The sequence below is a fragment of the Octodon degus genome, unplaced genomic scaffold (genome assembly GCF_000260255.1).
Source record: "Octodon degus isolate 3935 unplaced genomic scaffold, OctDeg1.0 scaffold00084, whole genome shotgun sequence".
Classification (NCBI taxonomy): domain Eukaryota; kingdom Metazoa; phylum Chordata; class Mammalia; order Rodentia; family Octodontidae; genus Octodon; species Octodon degus.
Genome location: NW_004524660.1, coordinates 11,279,548 through 11,306,213, shown reverse-complemented (window position 1 = coordinate 11,306,213; position 26,666 = coordinate 11,279,548). Strand labels below are relative to the sequence as shown.

General features: G+C 37.9%; 1 protein-coding gene and 1 non-coding gene across 2 annotated transcripts in view; one reads left to right on the top strand and one right to left on the bottom strand.

Moving 5' to 3' along the window:
* Nucleotides 1–26,400, top strand: part of Rtca (RNA 3'-terminal phosphate cyclase) — a 31,629-nt gene extending 5,229 nt beyond the window's left edge. The window contains exons 3-12 of the mRNA XM_023721702.1: nt 107–207; nt 2,026–2,169; nt 3,982–4,105; nt 6,902–6,960; nt 8,613–8,754; nt 9,140–9,264; nt 11,712–11,770; nt 20,486–20,580; nt 22,795–22,899; nt 25,953–26,400. Coding sequence (XP_023577470.1) covers nt 107–207; nt 2,026–2,169; nt 3,982–4,105; nt 6,902–6,960; nt 8,613–8,754; nt 9,140–9,264; nt 11,712–11,770; nt 20,486–20,580; nt 22,795–22,899; nt 25,953–26,054 — 1,056 coding nt within the window. The 3' untranslated portion in view covers nt 26,055–26,400. The remainder of the gene's footprint in view (nt 1–106; nt 208–2,025; nt 2,170–3,981; nt 4,106–6,901; nt 6,961–8,612; nt 8,755–9,139; nt 9,265–11,711; nt 11,771–20,485; nt 20,581–22,794; nt 22,900–25,952) is intronic.
* Nucleotides 884–987, bottom strand: LOC111818260. Its single transcript, XR_002822285.1, has one exon. It is a non-coding gene; the product is annotated as a U6 spliceosomal RNA (small nuclear RNA).
* Nucleotides 26,401–26,666: the final 266 nt, after the last annotated feature.

The window sequence follows — 26,666 nt, the reverse complement described above, 5'->3', positions numbered from 1 at the left end:
TGAGGGTGAAGGGGCCTGAGGGGAGAGCGGGCCAGCCGGGCTGGGGACGGAGGCGGGCAGGTGGCCCCCAGCAGATTTTCAGTCCTTCTGCCCCTCACCTCTTCAGGGCGGCCAGATCCTCAGGGTCTCCACCGCCCTGAGCTGTCTCCTCGGCCTCCCCCTGAGGGTGCAGAGGATCCGCGCGGGCCGCAGCACCCCGGGCCTGAGGTGAGCGCAGCGGTGGGGTAAGAGGGCACGGGCGGGCCTGCAGACGGTGTGGTCTGGGCGCGAGGAGAGCATTTAGAATGAGGCCCTGCTTTTCTCTGGGTGGCCCCGGTTGTTTCATTGGCTAAAACGCGCTTTTCCCTTCCAACAAAAGAAAATGCTCTCTGCCTCTGGGGGCATGCCAGGTGCATCGCTGTGGATAAGGTCGGGAAGGGCAGAACTGCCGCTAAGGCAGAGGAAGCTCCACTTTTAAGCCATGCCATCTGTGTTGCTGCACACCTTCAAATCCTAGAACAGAGGGGATGCTAACAGCCATTGCTCTGGCTTTTCATCACATCTCTAGGAGGGTGTGAGTACGTCCAGGATTTTGTGTGTGTCAAGTAGCTAGCTAGCCCCTTGGCTGTAGTCCGGAAAGCTGGGCATGCTACTTGGTAAGTTTCATTAGAACCTTTTGTAAAAGAGCTTAGGTTGAGGCCAAAGTGATTTCGTGTTTCTTCCTCTATTTTTATAGTATCTTTTCTTTCTTTTTTTTTTTTTTTGTTTAATACAGGGTCTCACTACACAGATCAGACTCAGTGATTCTCCTGTTTTCAGCCTCCCAAGTGCAGGGATTACAGGCGCGTGCCACCAGGCCCAGTCTCATTGGCCGGCTCAGCCTGCCCCTCAGGCAAGGCCAGCACTTTTTATGGAAGGTTTCACCAATTTGCCTGTCATCCTTGAGCAGGGGCCACACTAATCTCTGAGTCCTTCCAATTTTTGTATATGTGCTGCAGAGGCAAGCACCAAAGTGATTTCATATATTGTATTATTATGTAGGCCGTCTGTTAGTCTTTTGTTCGTAGTTTAAAATTGTTAAAAAGCAATTTAGGGGCCAGGGAGATAGTTCAGTAGAATAAGCACTTGCCTGGCAAGCACAAGGGCCTGAATTCAATCTCCGGTTCCACAAAACAAAACAAAAAACCCCAACTTATTAGTATGTGAGACCCTTAATTCACTTTGAGCGGTTGATGGCAGCAACTCCAGTACACCAGTGGAGAAATCCAACTCGTTAAAGCTGTGGTAGGTATTTACTGGTTTGCTAGCGTTGCTATAATAGAATAGCACAGATTGGATGGGTTAAACAACAGAAATCTTTTTTTCACAGTTGTAGAAAGAGTCCAAAGTCAGGGTGGCAGCACAGGTTTCCTTTGAGAGCCACAGGGCAGTATGTGTCCCATGTTTTATAGCCCAAGTGACGTCTCAAAGGATCTCTTTGAAAGATGCCTACGAGTAGTGTCCCAGCCTTTTCCTTTGCCTTTTCCTTTTCCTTGGAGTGTCCCAGGCCTTTTCCTTTTCCTTGGAGATGATCTCCCTCCTGCTGTCTGTTAACAAGGTGGTTTCTCTGAACCCTAGCTCTGGATTTTGTCCCTGGAGGTCCTTATCTCTTTTTACAAGGGTGCCAGCAAAGTTGTGTGGAGGCCTGCATTAATGGCTTCCTTTTAACTTAATTACATCTGTTCTGAATGTGACTGTAGTGTAATGCACTGGGAATTTTTCCAGTGCATTGTTAAAAGTCTAGTGGCTCTTCTATGGATTCTCTTGTATGATTATAATTTGCAGAAGTACATCAGTACATGTTTTATAGCCCAAGTGACATCTCAGAGATGCCTACAAGTAGCCTAGGTGTGTAAAAACCCAGAAGGAAGCTGGTGCTGGAGACGTGGCGCCTACTACGGTTAGACCTTGCTGCTTGCTTGCCATTGCAGTTGTGTAAATATATCAAAGTGTGGGGATGTAGGCAGTCTGAATGCACACGTTTTGATGCAGTATTATGACCTGAAGGCCTCAACATTTATCTGGACTGGAAATGATTCGTGATTTGTGTGATGGGCAACTGGAGGGGGCAGAAATTGGCTCAACAGAAATAAGCTTTACGCCAGAGAAGATCAGAGGTGGAATCCACACTGCAGATACCAAGACAGCAGGGTATGTGTCATTTATAAGCTATTAAACTATGGGTTTTTTATTGTTTTTTTTTTAAATTAGAGTATGGGTTTTGAAGTTAGATTCAACTCTAGTTTCTAGAGGAAAGTTGCTTGAACTTTTTATGGTTTAGTGTCCTGAATTTTAAAAATGTAGTAGAATAGTTTTGAAGGTTAAAGACAATGAATATGAAAGTTTTACTGCCTAATAGCTCAATGATAACTATTACTGTCTATGGCACTTTTTCATGTATGTAGTATAGGCCACTCCCTCTGACCCATTCTCCCTCTGTGGTGCAGGGGATTGAACACGGAGCCTTGTGCTTCCTTGTTGAGTGCTTTTCCAATAAACTACATCTCCAGCCCATGTATTGTCAAAGAGTCTCCCTAAATTGCCTATGCTGGCTCTTCATTCTTCCTGTCTAAGCCTTTCAGGTGGGTAGCTAGAGTAACAGGAGTGTACCACCATGCCCAGCTTGAGCCTGTCGTTCATTCGTTCATTTGTTCATTTAGACAGGGTCTTGCCAAGTCTCTAAATTTGCAGCACTGGTCTCAAACTTTGAATCTTCTTGCCTTTAAAGTGCTGGAATCATGGGTATGTGCCTCTGTACCCAGCATTTGCTATTTTTAGAATCTGATTTTATTGGTAGGAAAATAAATACTTTAGCTGGGCATGATGGTGCATGCCTGTAATCCCAGCACTCAGGAGGCTGAGGTTGAAGGATCTTCTCAAGTTGGAGGCCAACTTGGGCTCATAATGAGTTCAAAGCCAACCAAAACTACATTGTGTGAACCTGTTTTTTAAAAAAAGAAAGAAGAAATACTTTATATTTTGGCTTACTCAGAATAACCAAGTAATTCAGTTGTAATTGTAAAGCTCTGGCTTACAGTAAGATCAGCATTTCAAAGTCCGTTTCATTTGCTCCTTGGTCCAATTCTTTGAGAAGAAGGATTATATTATGTACGTTTTTCTCTTCTAATACCAAACACATCTTAATAAATATTTATTGAAAAAATGAAGTGTTTTATCAGTAATAAGTACTTAGTATATGTATTTTTGTCAAAAGGAAGTTAAGATCTGTGGTTTAGCATATGGGACCTAATTAAATTCCTTTAGGGTCTTGCCCTTGGCGGGCAGGGGCTTATGCCACTGACCTATCGCCCATGCTATTTCATTTTATAAAATACTTCATGTTCTATGATTATTTCTTGTGATTTCTCATACTTTTGACTGTTCCATGTGAAAAATATAACTTTCTGACTTTGTAAAACATTATTCTACCATGAACTTCATGGTATGTCAGTATCTTTACTCACAATACTTTGTGCATGGTAGCAACTCAGAAGCAGTTAAATATTTCTAGATTGTGACTGCTTTAAATACAGTACTCAGCAACTGCTACTTTCAAGAATCTATAAAAGCATTTGAAGAATGCTTTAATTTTTTGTTTTTACTTTTTTTGTAATATAAAGAAAAGCATCAGAAGTTAGCCAGTGCTCACGTAGTGTGTTTAGTCTTGACGTCACACCTAGATTTTTTTTTTAACCCCTTTTTCTTTGTTTTGGTTCATGCACATGTGTGTGTGTTAGGCACCAAATTAGGTCCTTCAGCATAATAGCCAAATGTTCTATCACTGAGTATCATACTTCTGGTCTGGTTGGGTTATCAGAAATAGTTTTACTCTGAAATATTTTCTTACACGATTCAGAATTTTACCACTCAGACACTGAAGCAAAATAAATAGTACAGAATTTTTTTTTTTTTTTAGATTCTTGAAGAGACAGTGCAGTTAAGCCTGTTCTGCCTTCTCCTTAGGAGTGTGTGCCTCTTGATGCAGGTTTCAATGCCCTGTGTTCTCTTTGCTGCTGCTCCATCGGAACTTCGTTTGAAAGGTGGGACGAATGCTGAAATGGCGCCACAGATAGACTACACGGTGATGGTAAGGGCTTTTGTGATCGAGAGCCTAGGATAAACTCATGAAGTTATATGTCAGTTATTATATGTGTTTTATAAATACAAGTATTTAGAAGGAAACTTAAAATTTTTTAAATTTTAATATATACTTGGGGTTTTTGTTATTTTTGTTTTGGTTTTTTTTTTGAAACAGGATCTCTCTATGTAGTCCAGGCTGGCTTCAAACTTGTGATCCTCCTGTCTTAGTCTCCCATCTCTTGAGTGCTGGGATAATAGTGGTACACCACCATGCCTGGCTCTTCAGGTTTTTATTTGTTTTTTATTTTTTTTTCAGGTTTTTATTTTTAAAATTTAAAAAATTCAATACTGGAATGCTCAAACAAACAGGGGTGGAGCATTCCTAACCTAAAAAATCTATAACATACAGTAAAATGCTTCCACATCTCAAAATTCATGAACAGCGTCATGGTGGCACAAGGAGAAAATCCCCCCATATCATGTGATGGCTTGCAATCACAGTTCAACATGTATGTTAAATACTGTATGAAACTGCCTTAAGGTCATGTGTACAAGGTGTCTATGAAATATAAAGGAATTTTGTGTTTAGACTTGGATCCTATCCCTAAGATACCTGATTGTGTAAATGCAAATATGAAAATTTGAAAAAGTCTTCTGGTCCTGAACATTTTTAGAATTTCACATAAGGAATCCTAGACTGTGTTATCCTTTTCTCTTCAAGGTTTATTGTGATTTTTTTTTTTTCCTTGTGATGCTGTGCTGAGAATCAAACTCAGAGCCCTCTGCCTGCTGAACAAGTACTGAGTTTCACCCCAGCCTCTATGGCATAATTCCTTACAATTAATTTTCCCTTTTTAATGTACTATAGTTTCTTGATTTTTGGACAAATATATACATCTATGGACCAGCAGCCAGTATTAAGATGTGGCCTCTGGGCATGGTGGCACATGCCTGTAATCCCTGCGCTGGGGAGGCTGAAAACAGGAGGATCATTACAAGTCCGAGCTGCATAGTGAGACTCTGTGCCAAATATGTTTTTAAAAAATGAGGAGTAGTTTTGTTACTCTAAAGTATTTGCTCAGACCTTTTGTACTTAATCCTGTCCTCTAGTCCACTGATCTGTTCACTGTCATACTATAATTGTCTTTATTACTAATTTTTTTAGAATGTCATTTAAAGGAATATTACTATATTTAGCATTTGAATCTTGTTTTTATACTTAACCACAATAAATTTGATTCATACTGTTACTTGTATCTGCTGTATTTTATGAATGTACCAGTTTATCCATTCATTTGTTGAAGAGGTTTGAGTTGCTTTTGGGTTTTGGCAATTATTAATGAAATCCGTGCTATCATTTTTTGTTTCCCTTACTACTGTTTATGTGCAGGGTTTTTTTTTTTTATGTGCAGGTTTTTGTTTGAACATAAATTTTCATTTATTTTGGGCAAATATGAGTGAGGTTTCTGGGTTGTTATAATGTGTGGATGCCTAATGTATGAAAAACTGGTATCCATACATGATTTGTATTTTCATCTGCATCTCATGACAGTTCCAGATGTTCTACACCCTACCTAGCACTGGATATCCTCTGGGCTTTTTTTTTTTTTTTTTTTTGAAACAGTGTCTTTCTGTGTAGTCCAGGCTGGCCTTAAACTCCTGATTATCCTGCCTTACTCTCAGTGCACTACTATGCCCAACTCCTAGGTTTTTTTATTTTTAGTTGTTTTTTTCTGTTTTTACTTTCCCTGATGTTCGTGTATGCTAGGCAAGTGCTCTGACACTGAGCTGTGCTACTTTTTTTTTTTTTTTACACAAAAGTTCAGTAATCTGTATACTTATTGCATACAAGAGAGAACTTAGATCTTGTACAGCAATTAACCACTAAGAAGAATATATGCAGTGTATTATTCGTTGAAACTATACTTTCGATTTGATTTGAAACTGTCTCATTGCTATATGTTTATCAATAAAACTTTGAAAAGAAAAAAAAAAGAGAGAGAACTTAAAGAATGAGTAAATCTCTAATAGATCTCAAGAGTTGCCTTAGATTGCTATTGTAATTTATAGTACAGTCTTTTTTATAGTCAGTGTGATAAAATGTATAGTGAAAGTTATTCCTTCTTTACCTATCAGTCCAACTTCAAAGAAACTACCCTAATTAAATATTACAAAATGAAGCAAAGAGTTAATGTTCTAAAATGTATTTGAGCAGAACGTTAATAAATTATAATTACCATTATACGATATGTATTAGAATGTTATATACGTTACAATTACCATTATACAGTATGTATTATTATTTAACTTGGAGAAAGGTCAAATTATGCCTTGTCATGTAATCATTGGAGTATTTAGAATTTTATGTTAGAAAGCTGCTTGGGTTTATAATACTAGATACAAAAAAACAAGGATAATATGTATAGTGAGATATCAACTGTTTCTAAAAACTGAGAAAACAAAATACAATGCTGTTCATGAATACCTCCTAATTTCTTCTCACGTATAGTATATTGAGAAGGCTCAGAAAATATTGGCCTCAGGCATCAAAAAACCACTGGAATCAAGTATCCTGAGCTCTTGGGTTTTTTTTTTTTTAGATTGAATTGAATAGCCATAATTAACTAAAGGTTAAACTTGTAAATTTAGTCACATACTAGTTGTTTTCATTTGAGAAATAGATCTAGCTTACATATCCTTGATGACTTGCTTAACTGAAGTACCTTAGCACAGAGCACTTTTCATTTAATAACTGTATTTGTTTAGTGACTATTGATGGCTAAAGTAACAACTGATTTTTCAGGTCTTCAAGCCAATTGTTGAAAAATTTGGTTTCAATTTTAAATGTGACATTAAAATGAGGTGAGTTATTTCTTGTCCTTTTTATCCATTACTTGAACTTTCAAAAGTAATGGAGAAGTTTGTCTTTAGAGAACTATCATTCTTACATACTTAATATAGTGCACTTTACATTTTTTGTAGGAAGTAATTGTGTTTTGTTGCTAAAGAACAATAAGCTGTGGGGATGTAAAGGCTTAAAATCAGCTACATGTGATACTCATTTCTTTTTTTTTTTATGGGTCTGGATTATGATAAAGGATACTCATTTCTTGGGAGAAATATTTCCAAGGAAATTTCGTCATGGAGGCACCTTCACATCTAGTGTTGTTGTTTTACCCTGCACACATCAAATCATCTTTTGTGTGTAGACACTGAACTGTGCCCTGTGGGGGTGTAAGGGTTCTCTTCCACAGTGTGATCTGAGTTATTTTCCTAAGAAAACATCATTCAGGTTATTTCTCTTTAAGGGCTCCCTTCTCTTACACACTGACAGGGTTAAATTTCTTGGCATGACATTTCTGTGCTCTGCAGTGTTGCCCTAGTTTATCTTTCTAACTCCTTTCAGCCCCTCATTTCAGTTTGTTGTACATTCTAACTATGTAGTTGCTAACTACTCTTTACATGTACTTTGTGCCTTGTATTTCACCTTTTTGAACATTTCGTTCTTCCCTCCTCGCCTCAATATTGGTGAAAATTACAGTTTCTTCTGTGAACTGCCCATGGATGTGCTGCCTTAACTGGAATTTATATTTGTACTTTTATTGTTCCCCGTCACCGCCTGACTTATCTTCTGGTAGATTGTGGAACCATCTTCCTGCTAGATAGAGAACACCTGCAGGGTAGAAGCACTGTCATTTTAGTATCTGTAATAGGAAAAATGACACTAAGCATGTGAATTAAAATTTTATTAGTGTTCAGTTGCTTTAATGTTTACCAGATTGAACTATCATTGCCAGACCTTGTCTTAGGCCCTAGAAAATAGCAGAAAGAAAACAGTTCCAGGTGAAGGAGCTTAAACATACTCTAAAACCCCACTATTAAGTAGAACTTTCTGTACTGAGAAAAATGGCTTTTCTTTCTGCTATCCAGTAGAATAGTCATTAGCCAAATGTGACTGTTGAGCACTTGAAATATGGCTACTATAACAAGTGAATTGGTTTCGAAATTTATAAAATAGGGATTTTTATTTAGTTCCGAGGAGGCAGTCTTGCTGTGTGTTTTAGGTTGGCCTTCAGCTTCTGGGTTCAAGGGATTCTCTTGCCCCAGCCTCTCAAATAGAGCAACAGCAAGTGCCTCCACATTTGTCTTGGTGCTAAGAGATGGAATGTAGGGCTTCACATGTGCCAAGGATGTATTCTACTATTGAGCTGCACCCTGAGCCATAAACTTTAATTTTAATAGTCACATGTAGCTTGAGGCCACCACATTGGACAGCCCAGACTTAAAATATTATTTGGACCTTCCATAAGTTTCCTGTCTTAATATTAATCACATTATTTTACTTTTTATTTTTTTTGGTACCAGGAATAGAACTCAGGACCTTGCCCTTGCCAGGCAGATCCTGTGCTGCTGAGCTATATCCCTGGCCCTTAATCATATTACTTCAGTGTAATATTGAGCTTCATTTTTGTCATGCACCTTGTTTATGAGGATATTTGTTATGCTTTTCACAGGGGGTATTACCCAAAAGGGGGTGGTGAAGTGATTATTCGAATGTCACCAGTTAAACAGTTGAACCCAATAAATTTAACTGATCGTGGCTCTGTGACTAAGATATATGGAAGAGCTTTTGTTGCTGGTGTTTTGCCAATTAAAGTAAGTTGTCTAAATGTTCCTAAAAGTGTGCGCTTATCTTGATAAGTAGTATGTCATCTAAAATTTGTAGCTAGCTTATCTTTTAATTGATCTTTTCATGATAATTTTTACAAATTTAATAATCTCTTGAAAATTAAATTTTTGGGGGGCTTGCGGGTTAGCTCAGTTGTTTAAACACCTGCTGGGGCAAACCCTGTCAGGCTCAGGGAACTGTGGTTCAATCCTTAGACCCGCCCTTAAGGCAGCCTGAGCCAGCCAAAAAAAAAAAGAAAATTAAATTTTAAACAATAAGTATAAAGTTAATTATTTCATATGTCTTTAGGTTTGAAAACATTTGTCCAGATAATAACTAGTATATTGTTCCGATTGTGTCTTGTCAAAATAGGTAGCGAAAGATATGGCAGCGGCAGCTGTACGATGCATCAGAAAGGAGATCAGGGACCTGTATGTGAACATTCAGCCCATTCAGGAACCCAAGGACCAAGCATTTGGCAATGGAAATGGAATAATGTGAGAAGATGCACATGTTTTAAACTTGGGATGAGAACCCTGAAATGATTTATTAGTCAGTTTTCTGTCTCTGTGACAAAATACTTTTAAGATAAACAGCTTAAAAAAGGAAACATGTATTTTAGCTTAGGGTTTCAGAGATTTGGCGGGGATCTTGACTTCTTCATTCTTGGGCTGATAGTACAGCAGAGAGCACAGCTGCTCACCTAGTGACAGGGAGGTGGAGGGAGAGGAAGTAGCTAGGGACCACACTTTTTTCCCCTGGACCCCACCTGCTTTCACACACGGACTTTGGGGGACATTTATAAGTCGAATCATAATTATTCTACCTAAAGTTTTGTTAAATTTATAACTTTATGAGGTTATATTTTTAAGGGTATTTCTACCTAAAATAACAATATGATAATTCTGATTTTCTTTTCTGAGAATTGTTTGCCTTTTATTGCTTTTTAAGGTTATATAGTCAGCCCTGTATATTTGTGAATTTGGTATCTTTGGATTCAAACAACTGCAGACCTGAAATACTAAAGAAATGAAGTTATTTCTGTACTACACATGACAAGCTTGTTTTTCCTTGTGGTTTTGTATGTAGTACAGTATAGCAAGTCTTCACATGTCTTACACATTGTGCTAGGCATAACTAATGCAAGGGTGATTTAAAGTATACAAAGAGATTGTTTGTGCGTTTTAAACACTGCCATTTTATATAAAGGACTCGAATTTGCTTGTATTTTAGTGTCCACATGGGGGCTTTGGAACCAGTTTCCCTAAGTAATAAGGGATAACCATAGTGAAATTAATTTATTTATTTGTTTTTAAGACAGGATCCTGCTAGGTAATAAGGGATAACCATAGTGAAAGTTATTTATTCATTATTTATTTATTGAGACACGATCTTGCTAGGTAGTCCAAACTCACCTTGAACTCATTATGTATTGCAGGCTGGCTTTGAACTTACAGTGATCCTCCTGCTTGAGCTTCCCAAGTGCTAGAATTACAGATGTGCGCTTATAATGAAGTTTTTAAGCTAATCACATATTGGGAGGCTGGGGAAATGGTTTAGTGGAATAAGCACTTCCCTGTCAAGGGCAAGGGCCTGAGTTCAATCCCCAGTTCTGCCAAAAAAAAAAAAAAAAAAAAAACAAATTGGACTTTGACAGTGATCCTCAAAGAAATATTTTCAGTTGCTTAAAATATCTTAAATGTAAAATTAAGGGTCGGCCAAATAGCTCAGCGGATGAAAGTGCCTGCAAGCAGGCGCAGGGGCCAGAGGTTTGGTCTCCAGGCCTGCGTGCCAGCCCTGCCCCCGGGGGTATGCTGAGATGGCAGTTGAGACTGGGTGTGGTGGTGCATGCCTGTAATCTTATTTCTTGGGAGGCTGTAAACAAGCAGATCACTGAGTCTGATCTAGTAGTGAGACCCTGAACACCCTGTAGACCCTTCCCTAAAAATTTTTTTTTAAAAAAGTAAGATTAATTCATAAATAGTATGATAAAGATCTTTTTAAAAAAAATATAACTTCCACAAATCCAGTCAGGATTAATTGGATTTAAGTATTATAAAAATTCCTTATATTTTTGGAAGTCTGAAAGTACAATGTTCTTTGTTGATATTCGAATTTCAAACCTTGTTTAAAGATTCTGTTAAAGGGTTTACACTAAAGTAAATGCTTGCCCTAATTTTAATACTACTACATAAAACTATAGATCAAAACCACAGTCCTGCATGAAGACCTTTTTGTATAAGATAATCATAAGAAATTTATAGTACTGCTTGTCTATGAAATGGTACCACTGAGTACTAATGCAGTAACTTAGTGTGGAAAGGGTGGCAGCCTCTTTACCTGTAAATGGATTAGCAGCTGATATAACTCTTCCTGATGTAACTAATGGCCTTGTTAAGGCTGATGGAGAATGTTAATCACATCACTCTGTGTTAGTGAGCTTTCCTGTCCTGTGACAGAGTAACCTAACATCCATAGAGGAAGAAAGGTGGAGTTTGACTCATGGTTTGGGGCTTGAGTCTGTGATCTCCTGATGCTGAGGCAGGAACCCCTTGAGGGAAGGGCGTGGCAGAGAAAGCCTGCTTACCTGGCAACAGTCGGGGCAGAGGGGAAGGGCCAACCCCTCCAGAGCAGAGCCCCAGTGCGCAGCTCTTCCCATAGACCCACTCGTGAGAGCACAGTCAGCCGTGAACTCACCCAAGGACCAAGTGCTGAAGAGTATGCACCTCAGGGTCCAGTCACCTTTCGCAGTCCTCGTCTGAGTGGGCATAGTAGGTGCAGTCCAGATGTAACCAGAGCACACTGCGTAGGAAGATTCCCTAGTGGAATATACTGGTCAGATACACTTTCACTGTTTAGTAGTCACTATTCTGTGTGGTAGTTGCATATTATTTTATGATATTTGTAAGCAAAGGTAATTAATTTTTCTTTTTTTTTATAATAGTATTATTGCGGAGACATCTACTGGCTGTTTGTTTGCTGGATCATCGCTTGGTAAACGAGGTATATATAAGCAAAAGGACAGCTGTGGCTTCAGTGCTGTGTAAAGTTCGTCAGGATTGTTGTGTTAGCGTGATGAATGACAGCTTAGGATATAGTTAATTCTGTTTTTGAATCAGTTAAACTTAAATTTTCTAACTTTATACTCTGAAAATTTTTACACCTAGCCAGATATGCTAGCACATGTCTAATTCTAGCACTTGGGAGGCTGAGGCAGGAGGATTGCTATGAGTTGGAGGCTGGCCTGGGCTTGAGATCCTGTTGACTTGGTTGAGACCCTGTCTCAAAAACAGAACATTTTTTTCCACACCTATAGAAAAGCTTATGCCTACTTCAACATATCTTCTGGATTCATCTGTCTTGGACATTTGGCTACATATTGTTTATATTTTTGAATCATTTCAGTGTAAGTTGCAGACACTGTTCCTCACTGCTGAGTACTGTAGCATATTTGTATGTACAAAAAGAATGATCCGTGTGTAATCATAATACTGTTTTATACCTGAAGAATTTGTTATATGTCATTACACCAGACGTATTTGGACTTAACAAGCTATCTCCAAAATAGTGTTTGGAGCCATGTGGGGATTTGGTGTGTGTGGGCTGAGTCAATTTGGTCTTTGATTTTTTTGAGATAGGCTGTAGTCTATACTGGCCTTGAATTCATGATTCCCCTGCCTCAGCCTCCCAAGTGCTGGAGTAAAAGTAACGCTCTGCCGTGGCTGGCATTTTTTCTAAAGCACACAAAGCATTTGATTGTCATGGCTATTTAATCTTTTAATGCAGAACATTCTCTTTGTTTTCTCCTTTCATGGTTTAACTGACATTTTGAAAACTCGCACAATTTCCCACAATTTGGATTTGCCTGACTACCTCATGATTAAATTATTCAGATTAAACATTTTAAGTGAGAATATTGTGTAAATGGTTTATGTGCATCTTCTGCACTGCACCATAGGACACACACAGTCAGTTTGCCCTTCATTGGAGAGGCTGACCATGTAGTCAAGCAAGATTTCATTCAGACATACATGCTAGAAAGGTTTCCTTTCCCTTTACAGTCAGTGGGTGTTGTGGGACAATGCCTTGAGACATTCTGGTTCTCCCATTCCCACGCAGCTCACATCCAGTGCCTTTAATGGTTACTGTGCTTCTTTCCTGTGTCAGTTGTTCCACTGATGATTAGAAAATACTGAATATTTTGGGGGAAGGAAACTTGTTAAATATTTGGTATTTTAAGGAAAAGAGATAATTCTATGTATGTGTTCATTAATATTTACAGTTCTACCAGTCAGGGAATTTCTAGTTGCTTATAGTACCTGATTACTTTATTTGTGCTTTATACTATCCTCTTTAAAAATGTTTATGATAGCTGTGCTGTTTAACTTCATTATTGACCACTGAATATAAAAGCATATCATCTTAGTTTTGTCAGTGTGTAGATCTAGATATTAGTTGGGAATCAAATATAATCAACATGATTGAATAAAGTTAACATCTCTAATTGACCTCACATAAATGAATTCTGTTTAAAACTACTCTTTTGTGTGACTGGTAGATAAACATTGTGTCTTGAGTTTTTTAGAAATACAAAATTTGAGACTTATGCTAGGCCTATTGTTCATTCTCAGTGACTTAGCTCACTGACAGAGCACTTGCCTACCATGTATAAGAGCCTAGGTTTGATCCCCAGCCCTCACAAAAAAGACTGTCCGGTTGAAATGTGTTTTGGCAAGTTTTCCAGGGACTTATAAAGCATATTGAGAAGTAGTGATCTAAAGTACATACTTAGCATGACTTAATTACAGACTAGGCACAGTCTGTAAGTCTTGAGAAACAAAGATGAGGCAATCTAAAGCAGAGACTATGAACAGACATGTTACAGGCAATAAAGCTTGCTATGCATTGGAAGGAATGAGGTGTTTGTCTTATCACTGGGCACCATGATGTGCCAGATAATGTGCTAGGAGTTCAGAAGTGAACCCACTGTTCCTGATTCGTAGCTTAGTCTGATATCATGTCCCAGTGATACCCTAGAAACACTGGAGGAATCCTTCTTGGGGGGCTGATGAGCCCCAAATCTCACTTCTGCCCTTCAGTGATCCTCCAGGAGGTGATAAATAGAAGTTAGCCAGATTTAAAAAATGAGAGCAAAATGAAATTTGTGCAGTCATTATTGAAAACAATGTAAAGTTTCCTAAATAAACTGGAAATGCAGTTGCAATATGCCTCAGCAATCCCTCTTCCTAATCCCAGAAGAAATAAAATCATCATAAAGATAATCACACTCATAGGTTCTCACCATTATTTATAATCTTCAAGATATAGAACAGCTAGATGTCCAGTGAAGAAATGGGTAAAGAAATAGCTAGATGTCCAGTGAAGAAATGGGTAAAGAAACTGATAACAGATGCATTAAAATATTAGCCTTAAAAGAGGAGATATTGTCATTTGGCACAACATGGACATAATTAATGGGCATGCCACTGAAGCAAGTCAGACACAAAATCCTATTCAGTGTAGAATATAAAAAAAGAAAAGGTCAAATACACAGAGAAAGATGAAAGATGGGTTGTCATAAAACATGGGTTATCAGGGGTAGACTGAGCAGGAAACAAACAGGGAGATGTAAGTCAAAGGATGCAGACTAGCAGATATATATGCAGAGGTCCAGTGTATAACGTGAGAACTCTAGCCAAAGAGTTAGCCGGTATTTCTGCTGAATGAGTGGATTGTAGTTGTCTTTGCCACAGGAGGAAAAATTGGGTAACCATGTGAGATGATGGCGGCGTTAATTGGTTGCACTAAAGTAACTATAACGTCTTCTTAGCATTGCATTTTTATCTTAAGAGACTTTTTTTTTTTTTCTTTTTAAGAGAACTAAGGAGAAGGGACAAAGAAAAATGCTGGCACAAGAACGTTCTGTGTTTAGGCAAGTGCACTGAAGCACAGGCCTTGGATGGGCTGGGAGAATGATGAGAATAGAGATCAACAAGGGCCAGACTTTGAAAGGCTGCTGTTGTCATGTGAAGAGAAGCTTGATGTTTTATGTTGTTGTTGATACAGGGTCTTGCTACGCAGCTCAGACTGCTAGTGATCTTTCTGCCTCAGCCTTCCCAGCTGGGATTACAGGCATGCACCACCACTCCCGATTTCAGGGTGGGTACTGAGCGCCTGGGGTTCCAGGCCAGCATATGGTACCGAAGATTAGACTTGTGAGTTTGCACTTAGCAAGCAGGTGCTTAGACTGTCAAGCTATCTCCTAGCTTGAAAGTTTTATGTTTTATCCTGAGATTAAGAACATTTTAAGGAGGGATAAGAGGTATTTTGGAAAATTAATTATACTTTATTATACTAGATAAAGAATTAAAAGAAACCCATGCTGTAGGTACAGAGACCAAAGGTGAGGTTTTGCATCAAGGAATGTGACTGCCACTAGAGAAGTTAGTACTGAGTGGCAGTAGTTTATTTATTTATTTATTTATTTATTTATTTCAAAGTTTTATTGATAAACATATAGCAATGAGACAGTTTCAAATCAACGAAAGTACAGTTTCAACAAATAATACACTGCATATATTCTTCTTAGTGGTTAATTGCTGTACAAGATGCAGACTTGTGATCCTACTTACAAACACCATTAGAAAAAATCATTCTATTCATTAAGAGAATGCAACTATATATCTATCCCAACCACTTTGAATACACAGATACAAAATGGGCATTCATAGTTATACCCCAATTTTTTTTTAAGTTCCGTTGTTGAATATTATAGGTGTGGGCAGTAGTTTATTTAGAAACGTGAATAGACAGTTTGTGACCTGTTGGATGTGGGAGATAGGGGAAAACTTTGAAGAATGACTTTGTAGGCGTCTAACTTAGTGGTGGATGTGTTTATAGCTTGTGAATATAGGAGGTACCTTGCTGGGCAAGATGGTAATTTTAACTGTATTGTGTTGACATTGTAAAGGAATCTCATTATTCTGTTGTTCTGGGTGATTTTTTTTTTTTTTTTTTTTTTTTTTTCCTGATACTGGGGATTGAACTCAGGACCTTGTGTTTAGACAGGCAGGCACTTCTGCCACTGAGTTATCTCCTTGGCCCTAATCTGTTATTCTATTACATGGAATTTATTGAGTAGCCCTGAAAAAAAGTTCTTATATTTTATCAATTTTTTTTTTTCTTACTTGGTGAGAAAACTGTTACAGTGCAGTTGTTTTTGGATAGTACTCTCTTTTTTTTGGAACCAGGGATTGAACTCAGGCCCTTGCGCTTGCCAAGGAAGCGCTTACTCTACTGAGCCATCTCCCCGAAAGCAGAAGGGTGTTTTTTTTTTTTTTGCTCCTGATGCCTTCAGGGCAGGTTTGGCTGGCTTGAGTTGTGGGGATCAAACCCCAGCAACCTGAGCCTGACTGCTTTGTTGAAGCAGCCACATAAAGAGCTGAGCTAAGGGGCAGGCCCCCGGATCGTACTCTTGAAGAGTGCACATTACTTATTCTTAGACTTATAGTGGTGGAAAAAGCAACAAATTTGTTGAGATTACTGATTTTTACTGGTTCCTTCTCATTTCCTGTCAGGTACAGCAGCCAAGTGTGATATCATCAGCAAACGCAAAGGCAACTTGGGGTCTTCTCTCTTAATCTTCTCTCTTAATTTGTCTTAAGGATCTCAGATATAATGTCATAACCTCCATTATTTGGGTCCTCTCTCATTTCTGATTTAAATAACTGGAAAAGTACTGGATACTGAATCATAATGTTTTAAGAGTTTTTACCTGAAGCAATGTTAGCTGGTTGTTACTGGTAGCATATATGTTGGAGGCAGAAAGTTGTAACCATGTTTTTATCATTGTCTTGGTTATAAAAATGATTTTGAATAGCAAGTTTCTGTGGAGTATCCCTAAAATCCTTCTAGCTGTTATTTTTTATTTTTTGTTTTTGCTATGTTGCTCTGGCTGGCCTTGAACTCATTATGAAGCCCAAGCTGGTCTGGAATTCATGGCAATCCTCCTGTTCTAGCTTTTGAGTGTTGGAATGACAGGAATGTGCTACACACAGCTGCTCTCCACCTATAATATTCCTCAGATCCATAAAAATGTTTATATTTTGTTTAGGTCTTGATGTTTTAAATCGAGGAGATATATATATATATCTAGCAAGTGCAGGGTCCTGAGTTGGATTTCCGGAACAACAACAAAAAATAGAAAACGAAAAGCAGAAGGCTTAAATTTTAATCTTCTGTCTAAATTATCCTATATACTCTGGGATTTTCTTAACTGGAAAATGAGATTGGATTATGACTAGGAACCCTTCACCCATGAAATTGTTTAAAGTACTGTATAAAATTTTATTTAGGTTATGTGCATAAGATGTATACAAAACAAGTTAACTTCATGTAATTGCATTATGAACACAGTGTAGAACTAGGGATGTAGCTTGATTGGTTGGAGGGTAGAATGGTTACTGAGTATACAAGAGGCCCTGGGTTCAATGTCTAGCACTTTGAAAAGAAAAAAAAAGAAAGGAAAACATATTTTGTCTTTATGTTACTGAATATTTGTGCTTTGTTTGATCTTTTTTTTACCCCCTTGAAGTGCTGTTGATTGAATCCATGGTCTCCTGTCTCATGTATACAAGCATTTTATCATTGAACTGCAGCCCTGCTCTTGTTTGCTTGTTCTTGTCTATATTCTTTATTATGAGAGCAGAACAATCTGCTTAGATGAGTTATGCCTCTAATCAGTCCTGTTCCTTGGTTCATAGGAAGCTCTTTTCCTTATTTGGATAAGGAAATATGTGATAATTCATATATATATATATATATTTCTGATATCCTTAGGTAAGTTTCTTTGTGTTTTCTGTGCAATCAGATAATCATTTCATAGTCCTTTTAATAAGCTGCTGGATACCCAAATCAGTGAACATTCATTTTCATGCTGTGCATTATGAAACACTAACATTATGGGAGGCTGAAGCAGAAGCCTCACTTGGGCAACTTAGCAAGATCCTATCTCAAAAGACAAAAAGGGGATGGTGATAGGGCTCAATGAGAAGGCCCTGAGTTCAATCCACAGTACAGCAAAATACAATGAAGCAAAAGAAAACAGACCCACAACCAAAATTAGAAACTGCTTTTTAAAGAAGCACTGAAACCATTAGATTATTTGTCAAAGCGAAAACATTGAGATGTCGAATTTTTTTCCTTTAGGAGAGAGGAGAGAAGAAAGCATTACACTCATAAGCAGAATTCTCGTATTTTCTTCATCTGTTCAGTTTCCACAGGCTACTAGTGGTAATATTGACTAGTAATAATGGAGATCCATTTATTCCGTATTTACTGTTAAGTGGAATAGGAAGGAATATGAATGGCTCTGAGACGTACTTTGCCTCTTGACAGAAAACTTCAGTATTCATTAGCCTTTCCAATCCAGGCTTGAATATCTTGTGTCTGAAATGCTTGGACACAGGACTTTTAAATTTACTTAAATTTTGGAGTGTTCATATTTGTGAGGTTCTTGGGGATGAGCATAAGTCCAAACATGAAGTTAACTTCTTTTGTATATGTCTCATGCACATGACCTAAATATAATTTTATACAGTACTTTAAATAATTTCATGGGTGAAACTGTTTCATGGTTTAAAGTTTCCACTTTCGGTTTTAAATCAATCTTTAAAAAGTTTGAAATGTTCTGTCACTTGGGTTTTGGATTTTCAGGTTAAGGATCTTTAACATGTATTATAAAGCCAGGACTCTTCGTTCACATCCTTTATCCCGGTGTTAGCCATCTTTTAAGGACCTGCTTAACTTCTTCATACTTTATGAAACCTTCTGAAATTAGAACCTAATTGTCTTTTCCTTCTCTAAACTCCTGTTGTATGTATGATTTTTACCATGGAGCTTAGCACTTAACTGTCCTGTAATTCTCTAATATATGACTAGTGTGTTTCCCAAGAATAAGACCTAACTGGACCAGCCTAACCAGAACCAGCCCTACCTGGTCATTAATGTTATAATGGCCAGTGTCCTGCAGAAGATTATACATACCTCACTATTCTGTCTTAATTGCTAGTCTGTAATGGCAGGTAAGGCAAGGATACACCAATTGGGGTTACCTTTTTTTTTCCCCCAGTTAGAGCTTATTTTCAGGGAAACACAGGTATCTTTTATGTTTCCTTAAAGGAGCGAGTACTACTGAGTATTCAATATTATTGTTATTAATAGCTTGTATATTGATCTTGGAAACAGATTCTTTATAAGTGTTACCTATTTCTATAACAACTATTATCATCTCCATTTGAAAGAGGAAATGATACTAAGTAGCTTATTTAAGAATGTTAGGAGCTGAGAGTGCAGCTCACATAGCTATCGTAGAACACATGCAGCTCAGTAACAAGAACATACATGTGCATAGTGTATGCAAGTCCTAGATTCTATCTCTAGTACTAGAAAGATTGATTGATTCATATAATGTATTTTAAACCATTTCATTTAGTTATATAAATAGTTGATCAATTGGTAATGAAAGAACTTTATTGTTGTAGTATCTCCTTTAAAAAAGTAGTAAAGTAAGGGGCTGGGGAGATGGCTCAGTGGAATAAGCCCTTCCCTAGCAAGCGCAAGGGTCTGAGTTCAATCCCTGGTTCCGCAAAAAAAACCAAACCAACAACAATAACAGAAAAAACATAGTAAAGTAAATTTGCAAATATAAAATGCTGTGGAAATCAGTAGCCACATTTGTAGTGAAGAATGACCTTAAGAGGGTTAATTGGAGAATTAAATACTTTTGATAGGCTGATTTTGTACTCTGCATTGTACCAGAGGTTTGGTGTATATGTGAAGAGGTAGGAAGCAGAGGCAGGGGAAATACTCTTTTTTTTTTTTTTTTTTTGGGGGGAACTAGGGATTGAACTCAGGCCCTTGTGCTTTCCAGGGAAGCGCTTATTCCACTAAGCCATCTCCCCGGCCCTGGAAAATATTCTGATGTACATTCATAACAGTCTTACATCCATTCCAGTCTTTTTAAAAGATCTTTTATGTATTTATTTGGTACAGGGTCTCACTACGCAGCTCGGACTTGTAGTGATCCTCCTGTCTTAGCCTCTCCAGCACTGGGATTACAGGTGTGCGTCACCATACCCTGTCTTGGTGACTGGCACAGTGTCTGGGGCCTGCATGACTGGCACAGCATGCCTTACTAGGGATCAAACCCGGGTCCTTGGCTTGTCAGGCAAATGCTTAGCCCACCAAGCTATCTCACCATCCCTCCATTAAGGTCTTAAAGGGGCTAGAACCTTAACATAGTTGAGCTGAGTATTACTTGCTTTTCTTTAGGTGAAAAATCCCTGACTTAAAAATCCTTTAATTCTGATGTCTCACAGATTATAACTTGTATAATCTTAAGTTTTAAAGTTTGAAATTGAGTCATACCATTAGAGGGTCATAACTTAATTATAAACTGGCTTTTTAACTAATACTCTTTAAACAGCCCAAAGCAGCCTATTTCTTTTTTCCCTACCATTGTATTTAAAGATAGAAAGTGATTTCATAGGCTAAGTCCTCAGGAGATTAAAAAGATCTTGTCCTAAGAGATATATCTTATGAGTTGAGAGAAATAAAAAATACTGTAACAATGCTAAGTGGATTTCTCAGTTAAACCTTTGCCTTTTGGTAATTAACTTAGGTTTTTTTGTTTTGTTTCTTACATTATTCCTGTCTTAGGTGTTAATGCAGACAAGGTTGGAATTGAAGCTGCTGAAATGCTGTTAGCAAATCTTAGACATGGTGGTACTGTGGACGAGTATCTGCAAGACCAGGTAATGACACTTGCAGGATAAAATCCTTCCCACCTGTCAAGACTTGAACATTCAGTAATTAGATTGAGTGTAAATTTAATTACAGTGAGTCTCCAACTTATGAATGAGTTCCATTCCAAAATTGTAAGTTGAATTCATTTGTAAGCCAGCAAAAGGAGTCTTACACAGTACACCTGTGAAAGTTTGCAACTCAAATGTAAGTCAGGGACGTTATTGTCTTTCAGACACTGATCAGCAAATCCTACTTTAATCATTTTTAAAGTACCTACCCTTGGAACTTGTTTTCCTCACATTTCTGTGTCTTATTTGACCTGTTCATTGCATTAGGCACGCTTTATTCTTGAAATTCTGGCTTCATTTGGTCTGAGGTAATGTTACCTTTCTACTTAGTTGGCCTCTTTTTCCTGGTCTCCTTTGCTAGATTATTGTTTCCTTTTCAGCTTTTAAATTTTGGAGGACTGAGGAGACAACTCAGTAGTCTAAGCGCAGTGCCCAGGTTTGATCCCATGTACCATGTGCCATGTTGGTTCCGGGTGAGACTTGCCGGCCACTGAAACTGGGGAAGGTGGCACACGCCTGTGATCCTAGTGCTGGGGAGGCTGAGACAGGAGGCTCACTATAAGTCTAAGCCATGTAGCGAGACCCTGTACCAAATAAATACATAAATAGATAAATAAATCAATGATTTAAAAATAAAAATACAAATTTGGAGAGCTCAGTAGTTCAGTCTCATGCCTCTTTCCTTTATCTATATTCACTCTTTTTTTTTTTGTCTAAAATAACCATCTATATAATGACGACTCCTAAATGTGTATTCCTGCCCTAGCCTTCTTAATTCCTCGCCCCCCCCCCCTTTTTTTTTTCTTCAGAACCGGGGATTGAACTCAGGCCCTTGCGCTTGCCAGGGAAGTGCTTATTCCGCTGAGCCATCTCCCCGGCCCCTTTAATTCCTTATTCACTATATCCCATGCTTGTCAGTATCTCCACTTGTATATTTCGTCCACTTACCAAACGTAAAAGACTTTCACTCACATTAAGAAGTACTATTGAGTATTTCTAAATAAGATCTTTGGTTCACTGTCTATATATTTTCTTTGCTATGATAACTTTGATCTCTTTACTTTCAAATCAGCAGTCTACATTTAGAAATATATTCTTTGGTCAGGAGTGCAGCTCAGTGATAGAACTCATTCTTGGGCTGGCCAAATAGCTCAGCAGATTAAAGCACCTGCAAGCAGGCATAGGGTGGGGTGGGGGGTGTTCTAGCCTCAGGTCCTGCTGTGCCAGCCCTGCCCCCAGGGCTCCCTGAGACTGCGATTGAGACTGGGCATGGTGGCACACATCTGTAATCCCAGCACTTGGGAGTCTGATCTAGTAGTGAGACCCTGAACACCCTTTTTGTATTTTACCCTAAAATACAAAAATAAAAAGCTCGTTCTTGTCTGAGATGCATGAGGCCTAGGTTTGTTTTCAGTACCATAGGGGGTGATGAAATAAATTTATTCCTCAGGATTTCCTAATCATTTCCTTAGAACATTTTTCTTATATTTAGTTACTTCTTGCTCAGATTTATTCTGTATTATAGTAATTCTGTATTAGTCTGTTCTCATTAAAACATAATTTTAAAGAAGAGGAGAAACTTGTTATATTTTAGGATTTTTTTTTTTTTTGGAGGGGGAAGGGGAGCTGACTCAGGCTGCCTTAAGGGTGGGTCTGATAAGGCATGTGGAGCTGGGGATCGAACCACTGTAGTATCCTGCACCTGACTGTTTGCATAAGCAGGCACTTAAAAAACTTGTTATATTTTACACTCTAGCTGCAGAAATGGTTGATCTCATAAAGTATACATCAACTTTCAACTCCATGTTTTATTCTTTTTTTAATCATTTATTTATTTATTTGGTGCAGGGTCCTACTGTGCAGCTCAGACTCATAGTGATCCTCATGTCTCAGCCTCCCCATGCTGGGATAATAGGCATGCACCATTACCCCCGGCTTCAGTGGCTGGCACAGCATGGCATGTGGTACCTAGGATTGAACCCAGGTCCTTGTGCTTGCCAGGCAGGTGCTTAGACCACTGAGTTATCTCTCCAGCCAGAAATTCTTTTATTAACTGCTTTGGTTCCTAGTATTTTCATTATGGACAACAGTAAAATTATAATCTAAAGATTAGTAAATGTGTGAGAATTTTCTTCTTTGTTCTTTTTTCAATAGCTGATTGTTTTCATGGCTTTAGCCAATGGAGTTTCTAGAATAAAAACAGGACCAGTTACACTACATACGCAAACAGCTATACATTTTGCTGAACAACTAGCAAAGGTGAGTATTACATTGGAAAGAATAATTTGGTCATATTTTAATAAGCAGGAAATTCAGTAATGATTATAACTGCTGTCATCTTAGTACTTGCATGTGGTAGACACTTGGCTAACTCAGCAATTATCTGAAGCATCTTATTAAGCATAAGAATTGTGGCTGTTTGTTGTTATTCCCATTTTACAAATGAATAACTTAGGGCAGCAAAGTTGTTTGAGCCTATATCGTTTCTTAATGGCTGAGCTGGGCTTTGAGCAAACCCAGGAAAACACTTCAAGGTCCATGTTCCCTGTGGGTTCTGTGTGATAGAGTAATCCCCAGCCCTACATATAATCTCATTTGTACCTTTTTGATGAGATTCTTAATTTTAACAAAAGGGTAATTAGTGTCATTACAAAATTAATATTAATTTCCTCATGGAAAATACAGAGTAAGAGCCAGTGAGATAGCTTAGTGAACTAAGTGCCTGCTTAGGCAAGTGCAGGGACTGGAGTTTTGATCTGCAGCACCACATGCCATGCCAGCCCTACCCACAGAGAGACCAGGCATAGTGGTCCCAGCACTGGGGAGGCTGAAAGCAGGAGGATCACTAGAAGTCCAAGCTGTGTAGTGAGACCCTGTACCAAATACATTAAAAAAAGAAAAAGAAAAGAAAAGGAAGTACACAATAATTTTCCCTTGTCAGTAAATCCACTATGGAAATTTAAGTATTTTCTGCTTGAATTATCTCTCTCCATTTTTTACAATTAATATGTACAGCTTAATTTCTTTCCTTTTTTCTGTTATTTGTAGCATGTTTTTCTTTTGGTATATCCTATATAATTATAAAGTCATAAAATTTATGACTCAGTTTTAGGTAGGAAGGTGCTGAAGCATTTTTAAAAGTTAAGTAATGTACACTAGTAAAAAAAAAAAAAAGTTAAGCAGTGCTGGTGTGTGCTAAGCACAAAATTACTGCTCTACTCTTCTTCTGGTGTGATTCTTAGTAATATTTAGATTATTTGTTGCCGTAAAGATTAGATAGCTTTCAGTTAAACTGTAGGAAAAGGATGATGACAGTGGAAGGCAAATTGTGTCTGGTGATGAGGAAGTTCATGATTTTTAGGTTCTCCTTGCCCCTGTAGTTGTAACACCTGCTCTCCTGTCTCTTGTGGACTGATCTTAGTAGCAAAGAGCACATTTCAGTCACTTTACAGACCTGCATGTACTGTAGTAGATCCCTTCACATGTCTTGCACAGCTCACTTCATGCTGTTTGAAGTGAATATGTAATGAAAGTGCTGTGAACTGGGGATTTGTGTTTTCACTTGTTTTGTTCAGCTTTGTTGTGTTTTACCAGGTGAGTTGAGGCAAGTTTTTTTTTTCTTAAGAGAATAAAAAAATTAGAAATACAGAATTTGACTAAACAAGATAAGAATTCAACAATGGTTGTTATATTGCATATTGTGGTCTTCAAATTAGTTGTTTATGTTACCAAATAGAAGCATGCAGGGGCCGGGGAGATGGCTCAGTAGAATAAGCACTTGCCTGGCAAGCACAAGGGCCTGAGTTTAATCCCCGGTTCCGCAAAAAAAAAAAAAAAGCATGCAAAATCAGTCAGAAAAACAAAAGAAAAAATGTAATATTAACTGTTCCTTTCAATAGGCAAGTTTATCTTTCTGTGATGTCTCAATGCATATAGTTCATCTGTAAACTCAGACATTTGAGCAAGTCAGTTTCTTAAGACCCCTTACATAGATTTAAATGTGGGCTAGAAATGATCTGCAAAATTTTGTGTTTCATAAGGTTTATAATTTGACAAAAAAGCATGAGTATGCATGTTATAACTACATAAAACTTGGCTTTCTAGCTCAGTATTCAGTATATGTTTATTCCACCATAATCTTAACATGTCCACTGTGTGTCAGTATACTGTCACATAATACTAAAATTAAATAAAAGAATTTGTGATCATTGCTGTTCAGTATGGCCCCAGAATGATTGGTTCTAAATTCAAAGAATCTGAAGATTTTAATTGTACTTGAAATCCCTTAGACACAAACAGCCTACATAATTGTTTTGATTTTAATTCAACTTTATTAAATTTTCAGTTTAATTTTATTAAATATTTCAAATCGGGGCATAGTGGTGCATACTTGTAATCTTGGCATTCAGGAGTCTGAGGCAGGAGGATTGCGGCATATTCAAGGCCAGCCTGAACTACATGCAAGACCCTGTCTCAAAGAAAAAAAACAAGAGCCATATATGTATGATTTTAAAATGTAAAATGAACATGTTTCTTAAATATGATAATATCAAATATTTCAAAGCCACCCCACCTCAACAAGTAGAAAATACAGTGTTATATATCCAGTGAGTATGCAAGAAAGGGCTTGAGATGTGGCTCAGTGGTAGAGTGGTTGGGGGAAGGCTCTGGATTTGATTAACACATACAATAAAGATGGCCAGGTATGGTGGTGCATGCCTGTAACCCCAGTATTTGGAAGGCTGAGGCAGGAAGATTGCTGTGAGTTCAAGACCAGCCTGAGCTACATAATGAGTTTAAGGAGACCCTGTCTGAAAAAAAAAGGTGAATAAAAATGTTAGTCACACCAGCATCCTCCCTCCCATTTCTGTACTAAACCTGTTTGAATAATGTATTTAGGGAATTAAATTGGTTAAAAAAAAAAAAAATAGTGACATGTAATGATAATTGTGTATGTGGCAAGATAAATATTGCAGTTCCACATTTGACAGAAATTTTAGGGAACGGGGGAGGTATCAGATTTCAAAACTGAGCTTGCCTTGACTGCCTTCCTGGGGCTTCTGATTCAGGGGAGGTTTGGAGCAGGATCTAGGCATGTTCACTCTGACAGAAGGCCACAGAAATGAATACCGTTGGGCAGGGACAACAGTTCTGCAGGTGATGTTGGATTTTCCATGAATCATTTGATTTTTGTGTCTCTAGCTTTTTCAACAAATGTGTTTGGTATGATCTCTCTGCTTGCATAAGTAGGAGTTAAAGGCTCTTCCCACTTCTTCTGATTACTTATATACTAAGTATTCTTTTGCTTCCAGGCCAAGTTCACTGTGAAGAAATCAGAAGATGAAGAAGATGCCTCTAAAGACACTTACGTTATTGAGTGCCATGGAATTGGGATGACAAATCCAAATCTATAAAGTATTGACCACTTCTTTGCACTAATTTATTTCATGCATAGTATAATGCAATGAGTAAGAAGTAGCTTTTTTTTTTTTTTTTTGCAGAACCAGGGATTGAACTCAAGCCCTTGAGCTTGCCAGGGAAGCACTTATTCTACTGAGCCATCTCCCTGGCCCCAAGAAGTAGCTTATTAAAGGAGCTGACTAAATTTGGAATTATAATATGTTGTTCTAGATCTGTAAGGATGCTGCATCAAATTAATCGTGCTTTAAATATCTCCTTAGACACAGTAAGAGTTGGTGGATATGTATGGTAGCTGATTTCAGTATTAAAGTATTGAATAAAATACTCTTTTTACTTGAAGTTAATGGTGGTTTTCTTTTTTATGTAATGAGTTGTGTCACAGATACAGATTTGATCTATAATTTGTGTATAGCAGTGCCCTTACCCACAATTTTGCTTTCTGAGGTCTGAAAATATTAAATGGAAAATTCTAGAGGTTAAGTAATTCATAAGGTTTAAATGGCACTCCATTCTGAGCAGCTTGGTGACATCTCACCCCTTCCATTTTGTCTCATTTGGGATGAGAATCATGTTTTTCCAAATATACCACCTGCCTGTTGATGGCT